The 7,280-nt window shown below is 43.2% G+C and overlaps 1 protein-coding gene across 3 annotated transcripts in view; it reads left to right on the forward strand.

The window, feature by feature from the left end:
- The window catches only part of Inpp5f (inositol polyphosphate-5-phosphatase F), an 88,016-nt gene that overhangs the window by 70,680 nt on the left and 10,056 nt on the right, over positions 1–7,280 (forward strand). For all 3 annotated transcript variants that reach the window (XM_021166953.1, XM_029480073.1, XM_029480074.1), the window contains 3 exons: positions 804–932; positions 3,448–3,565; positions 5,949–6,147. In XM_021166953.1, the coding sequence (XP_021022612.1) occupies positions 804–932; positions 3,448–3,565; positions 5,949–6,147 (446 nt within the window). The remainder of the gene's footprint in view (positions 1–803; positions 933–3,447; positions 3,566–5,948; positions 6,148–7,280) is intronic.

Consider the following 7,280-nt stretch of genomic DNA (forward strand, 5'->3'; position numbering starts at 1 on the left):
GCCCTGGCACATGGTTATGATTCTGCCCCCAACCCTTGAGCCCTGCCCTGGCACATGGTTATGATTCTGCCCCCAACCCTTGAGCCCCACCCTGGCACATGGTTATGATTCTCGGAGCACTTATTACTCACCTACTGCTCACGGTTGTTTCTTTGTGTCGTTCGGTATTTGTTTCCACTTCTTAGGCAAATTTAAAATAGGCAAAATATAGTATTATTGGTCTATATGTTAAAAAAAACCACTGTAAATATTACATTTATTCAGCTATAGTAATTGATAGCAGTATTTCTTTATTTAATAATAATTGTTTTTGAAACAGGACTCATTATATATCCCTGCCTCCACCCACCTGTGTCTTGTGAGTGATGGGACCAAAGGTGTGCGTCTCCACATCTGGCAGTGCTGTATCGTTAAAAACATGTCTGAGCTGGGCATGCTGGTACACTTCTGTCTTCTCAGCACTCATGAGCCCGAGTCAAGAGGGTCTGGAACTCTAGGCTAGCCTTGGCTACATAGCAAGACTCTGTCTCAGGCATAAAGGCTGAGGGAACCAGTGGGATGGCTCAGTGGGTAAAGCACTTGCCACCAAACCTGAAACCCTGAATTGCTCCTGGGACACAGGCGGTAGGAGGAGAAGTGACCTTTGAAAGCTGTTCTCAGCCTGCAGTTAAAGAAAGGAAACTGGAGAACACCTCTTTTAGACAAGGGTCCCAAATTATGTCAGCTTTCCCTCTTTTTCTATAATACACAGTTAATGCTATGGTTTCTCATATAGTATTTACCCACTAATGTGTTTATTTTAGCTTAAAAAACTAGGTGTGATGCCCCCAGAGCAGCCACTACCTGTGAAATGTAATCGGACCTACCAGATAATGTGGGCTAACAACGGTGACTCCATCAGCAGGCAGTATGCTGGGACTGCTGCTCTAAAGGTAACTGTTTGTAGCAGGCACCGTGGGTCATTCTATCTAGGATCAAAACAAGCTCTCTCTCTCTCTCTCTCTCTCTCTCTCTCTCTCTCTCTCTCTGTCTCTCTCTCTCTCAAGTGTGTGTGTGTGTGTGTATGATTTATCTCTGGAATGTCTGGCTATGACAGGAGTCTGCTGTTAGGTCAGGTATAGGTGGCCTGTGTGGACCTGGCCTGAGCAGGAGGGCTCTGTCTCTGGAGAAGGTTGCTCTTTTTGAGGAGGTCCCATTTTGCTTTATCTTCTAGTTGTTCAAGGGAATCTGGAAATACTAAGTTCTATGTGCATTTATTTTTATTTTGAGACAGGGTCTTCTCTTACTATGTAGCCCTGGCTGTCATAGAATTCACTATGTAGGCCTAGCTGTCCTCAGACTCACAGAGATCCTCCTATTTCTGCCTCCCTGAGCACCACCATACCTGGCTGTGCATCCATTTTAAAACTGTATACAAACAAAACATGTTTGCTAGGACCTGACCTGTCTGGGGATACTTTTGTCTTCTCTGAGTTTGACTCTTAAGCCTGCCTCTTACTCAGTGTAACCTTGGGCAGTCATTTATCCACTTTGTTCCACTAGTTGTTCAGTGGAAGTACCAGGCCTTCTGTGACAGATAGTTATAGGCTATAAGGGCTGGGACTATTTCCTGACACTGAGTGTGTGCTAAAGGAACAATTTATTAGTTTTTTTGTTGTTATAAATTAAGTTTTTTGGAGAGCTCACAAAGCCTCATAGAAACTTAAATGTAAATACAGTCCTGGTAACAAATTCTCAATTTATGGGCACTCTTTATGGACAGTTGGAATTGGTTGAGTCAGTTTAAATTAGGTTTACGTTGATTTCCTTTCAAGATGCTATTTGACCAGGGGCTATATCTCTTCTAACAAAGTGTAGCTTGGTTGGTGGAGCACTTGCTCGGCATGTGTGAGGCCTGGAGCTGATTCCCAGCAAAACCCAAACCAAACAAAATAAGTGGTACCAAGGCTCAGAAGACATCAGCTTCTCTGGGTTTTGGTTGAGTAATAAATATAAAAAACTTGTTTTGTTTTTACAACAGGGCCTCTGTATAGGCAATATTGGCACTGTACATCTTCAGTTAGAATTACTGCTGTGAACCATCTCATCTGGCTTAGAGTCTGTCTGTGTGTCTCTGTGAGTTTATGTGAATCACATACATTTAGATACCTGAGGAAGCCGAGGGATGTCAGCTCCCCTGGTACTGGAGTTACAGGCATGTATGAGCCATGTGATGCTGGTGTTACAGGCATGTGTGAGCCATGTGATGCTGGAGTTACAGGCATGTATGAGCCATGTGATGCTGGAGTTACAGGCATGTGTGAGCCATGTGATGCTGGATTTACAGGCATGTATGAGCCATGTGATGCTGGAGTTACAGGCATGTATGAGCCATGTGATGCTGGAGTTACAGGCAAGTGTGAGCCATGTGATGCTGCAGTTGGAAACTGAACCCAGGCCCTCTGCAAGAGCAGCCAGTCCTCTTAATTACTGAGCCATCTCCCCAGCCCCACAAAAATATTCTTTGTTTTTTTGAGACAGGGTGTAGCCCTGTCAGTCCTGGAATTCAGGCTGGCTTCAAACTCAGAGATCCGCCTGATTGCCTCCTGAATGCTGGAATTAAAGGTGTGCGCTACCACTGCCTGGCTCAAAACTTTTTTTTTTAATAATTAAGGAAAATAAGCTCTATAAATCCAAACACTATCTCATTTTCTTCCTCTGAGTTATTTAGAGTCCACATGCATGGTTTTCTATTTGTACATGTTGCTGAACTAAGACTCTGAAAGTGGCCAGCTTGTTGGTAATATTTTTCCTAAATTTCCTGGGTTATGTGTCCTAAAACTTGCTGTGAAGAAACAACACCATGATCAAAGGCAATTCTTATAAAAAGAAGTATTTATTGGGGGCTGGCTGATGATTTCAGAGACGTTAGTGTGCTATCATTATGATGTGGGGAGCTTTTGAAAGCAGAGTATGGCAGTGTATGCCTGGAATCCTAGCTCTCGGGATGTGGAGGCAGGAGGATTGAGAGTTCAAGATCATTCATGGCTACAGAGTAAGGCCAGTCGAGGTTACACGTGACTGTCTCAAATCCTTTTCTGTCCCCTCACTTTTTTCTTTGAATATTATAAATATGAGCCTTGAAAAATCTTTTTATCTTTTTGGTGTTTGTTATATAATTGGTTTGGACTTAGAAATCTCAGAAATTCTACAAGTTGCTAGGAATAGTTTTGTCCTAAAGGGGCGTCTAACTGAAGGCTTGATGCCATCAGTAAATATTACATATAGCTATAGACAAGCTTAGAGTTAAATACTAGTACATATTTTATTTAACTACAATACTTAGGACTTTTTAAATTTGTAATTTGGAAGCCTGTGGAGTTCTTGTCTTGAACTGAAAGTCCCAAATGAGTTTTGAGACCATTCTTACATTAGAATACATTTCCACAATTACCTTTTCTTTGATAGGGTGACTTTACAAGAACAGGAGAAAGGAAGTTGGCAGGAGTTATGAAAGATGGCGTTAACTCGGCAAATAGGTACTACCTCAGTCGGTTCAAGGACGCCTACAGGCAAGCCGTCATAGGTAAGGAGCAGGAGGGCCCGCGTTCCTTCTGTGAGCGGTAGTTTACAGAATTCTGCTTCTTGCATTTATCATGCTTTATAATGTACTTGTGTTTCTAATATATTAAATTCACATTTTCACAAGCTTAGCATTTGACAAATGTTTTTGGCTGGAGCAACAAAGGAACATATAATTACATATGTATTAGTCAGTTGTTACTCAAGTGATTGAAAAGCAGGATTGAGGCTGCTAGTGTGTGGGATGCAGTACCCAACCCAGCCTGCTCATTTGTTCTCTGGTGGCTCAAGCCATGTAATTATAGGATTTTCTTTTCCTGTTGGTCATTTATCATACAAATACACCATTCTTTTCCATAATCATGATTTAGCAGGAATTACTAATTATCCTAACCAACTCACTAATTTTTAGAAGAGGAAGCAGAAGGTAGACTGCCCATACAATTCCTACATTAACATGTTTATTTAATTTTCAAGAAAAAGTTATTTTAGGATTAAAGTGAAAGTAGAATGTTCTGGATTAGAAACAAATATGACATAGATGATCTGTGGTCCCTAAGAATATTTTTAAAAATCTGTTTCTTTCACCTGATTATTTTTGAACATGTAAAATAACCCTAGCCACACTCTAGGTAGGAATTGGAGAAATCTAATGTAGGGAGGTACATTCAGAACTGGGTTGTAATTCAGTTTTGGAGTACTTACCTAGCAAATTCGAGACCCTGGGTTTAATCTCCATCAATAAAGCAGAAGGTTTGATTCATTTGTCAGAAATAAGAATTACGTAGTATAAGTAGAGTCTTGGATGTTTTAAAACAGGATCTCAGCCCTATATTGCTGGCTGACCTGGAACTGGCTACATAGACCAAGCTGATCTCACACTCAGAGATTAACCTGTCTGTCTCTTGAGTTCCAGGACTGAAGGTGTGCACCACATCTGGCTGAGATTCAGAGTTTAGTAGGATATTTAAAGGGAAAAAAGATGACTTGATTCCACTCGCTAATGGACCTATTTACTCACGTCACTGAGCACCTGGGTTCTGTGCCTGTCTCCGTTCAGTTATCTGATTGTCTTAGTCGGATGTTCCGTCTCCTCAGGGTTGAGGGAGAGGCCAGCAGCAGTAGAAGCTCATTGAGTCTGTGAGGCCAGTGGTCAGCAGATCTTCTTTCCCATAAGCTGCCTCAGATCTCAGTGTCTAAAAGGCCTGCATAAGGAATGGATTCAGCGGTTTTTACAGCTTTAGCTGCATACCCCATAGGGAGGAAGTTAGCTCATCTATTAAGATTTTTGCTTGTTTTAAGATTGGATATGCTTTGTATTGCTGAGCTGTTAGGAGTTCTTTGTGTATTAAGTATGCATCCCCCGCCCCCCCAAGATGAACAGTTGTAAATATTCTCATGTATTTTTGTGGACTTTTTCACTTTCTTGATAATGAATTTTGAAATGCAATTTGTTTTTCTATCTGAAAAACTCAAATTCCATTAAGAATTGGCAGACATAAGAGAGTCTTGGATTCACTTTAAGATCTTTTGCATTGAGCTTTTCCCCTGGTTTCTATCAAATCCACACTAACTAAGGGTGCACTCCGAGCAGTCCCGAGCCAGCCCCTCATTAGCAGGTAGACAGAATCTTCCGTTGAGGATTGGGTGGTATGCATGATACCAATCGAGCTGGCTTCTTAGGAGACCCAGAAGGCCAGTTCCTTCGTCATCAGGTCCAGCCTAGAATCTGCATCAGGTCCATGCCGACTGTTGGCCTCACCTGCAGCCATGAGCAGTGCTCTCCTTTGCAGGATGTGTGAGCAGAGGGTGGGCTACTGCCAGGAGAAGCTTCGTCTTCCTTAGCCCCACATGCTCTCTATGCATTATCTATTCTAACTGGCCTGTTCCCTGGGGGATAATGTTTGCTGTTACCCAGAATACTGTCTTTTTATTAGGGCTACTGTGACCAATCAGAATGCATCCCCCAACTATACACTATAAAGTTCACATCCGAGATGAGGTCCATCTTGAAATATTTGTCCTTACATGCAGGGGCTGGAGAGAAATAAATAAGGCAGAGCCTGTGAGAAAAGTACAAAGTGCTGCACACAGTACAGAGCAGGAAGTGGCTGATACCATGGCTAATGGTCACCAAGCTCCAGGGATGGCACACATGAAGCCAGGGAAAGCCAAGTCTCCTCACTCATGAAATGCTTCCAGAAACACAGAAGTTTGTGATTTTGATGACATCTGATCCAGTCTAAAAACTTGAGCCTGCTTTAAGGGGGAAAAGATTTAAGTCTCTGCTTTCCCGGATGAGTTCTGTTGTTTTAAGTCTCAGGATCTGTTTTCTAGAAGATGCATTACTGAAGCTAAGATGATGACAGTCACACTTTCTACCCTAGATTTGATGCAAGGCATCCCAGTGACAGAAGACCTTTACTCCATATTTACCAAGGAGAAGGAGCATGAAGCTTTGCATAAGGAGAACCAGAGAAGCCACCAGGAGCTCATCAGCCAGCTCTTACAGAGCTACATGCAGTTGCTGCTGCCGGGTGATGAGAAGTTCCACGGGGGCTGGGCCCTGGTTGACTGCGACCCTAGGTGAGCTGGGCTAGTCTAGGATTCAGCCTGCTTCATGTTCTGGGTTGATAAGTTATCACTATTAACACTGGCTCTTGTCTACAATGTGTGGACACGGATGCATCAAGCATGGCTGTCTCAGTGCAAGGCACACTCACATTCGGTATGAAGTTAAGGGTGCTTAAAAAGCATGCCAGCGGTGAAAAGAAATACTTGGATATGACACCTGATATTCATGCCTGGAATGGTAGCTCACTTGTAACCTCAGCACACTAGAGACCGAGGCAGGAAGACTCCCATAGCCTAGCCTTTGGTGGCTTCTTAAAGATCCATACGAGGCTTATATTATTTCATATTCATTTCCTGCGGCAGTCACCAGACATAAATACACTTGTCCCTTAGGTCATCTTCAAGAGTGGCCTTGAGTCAGGTGTCCTGGCTAGTCTATAGTTCACCATTAGACTCACCCCTCTTCCTGATATAATGGTGTGTCTTCTAATTCTCCCTTGGATGGTCAGTCACCAAAAATGGTTATGGGAGTATACGTTTCATCGGCCAGAGCTCCTACTGTTCCTCTCTGTCCTCTAGGATGTTAGTGTAAGCCAGACAGGGTGTGTTTGTCAGCTCTAAAGAGGATTCTGCCTTGGGTCGATAGAGGCGCATGGGGAGCTCCATGCTGCCCTGCACAGAAGGGCTGTCTGAAGGAACCATGTGTTGCTGCTGAGAGGTGGCCGTGGCACAGAGGATCAGAGCTGCAGACTTTTGGAATGGGTATATGGTCTGCTCCGCTGACATCCAGGGCTGCCAAGGCTTGATGCTCTCCACTTAGACCCCAGAGGGCTCTCTGCTAGGTTGGCCATGTTAGACAGGCTGCATTGCGTAAGTGGTTGAAGTATTTGCCATTTTCCTGCCTTTGCCCCCCTGTCTGTTACTGTTGTTAGAAACTGCTTTCTTTGAGGCTTTGGGATGGAAGGACTGATGGGGAAGAAATTTAGGCTTGAGTAGGCCGAGTGCTTGCTTTTTTTTTTTTTTTTTTTTTTTTTTTTTTGAGATAGTATTTTATGTATCCCAGACTGGCTTCAAACTCACTTTATAGTGGAGACTGACTTTCTGACCTTCCTGCCTCCTATTTCCCAGGCGCTAGGATTACAGGC

This window comes from Mus caroli, chromosome 7 (genome assembly GCF_900094665.2).
Source record: "Mus caroli chromosome 7, CAROLI_EIJ_v1.1, whole genome shotgun sequence".
Taxonomy (NCBI): Eukaryota; Metazoa; Chordata; class Mammalia; order Rodentia; family Muridae; genus Mus; species Mus caroli.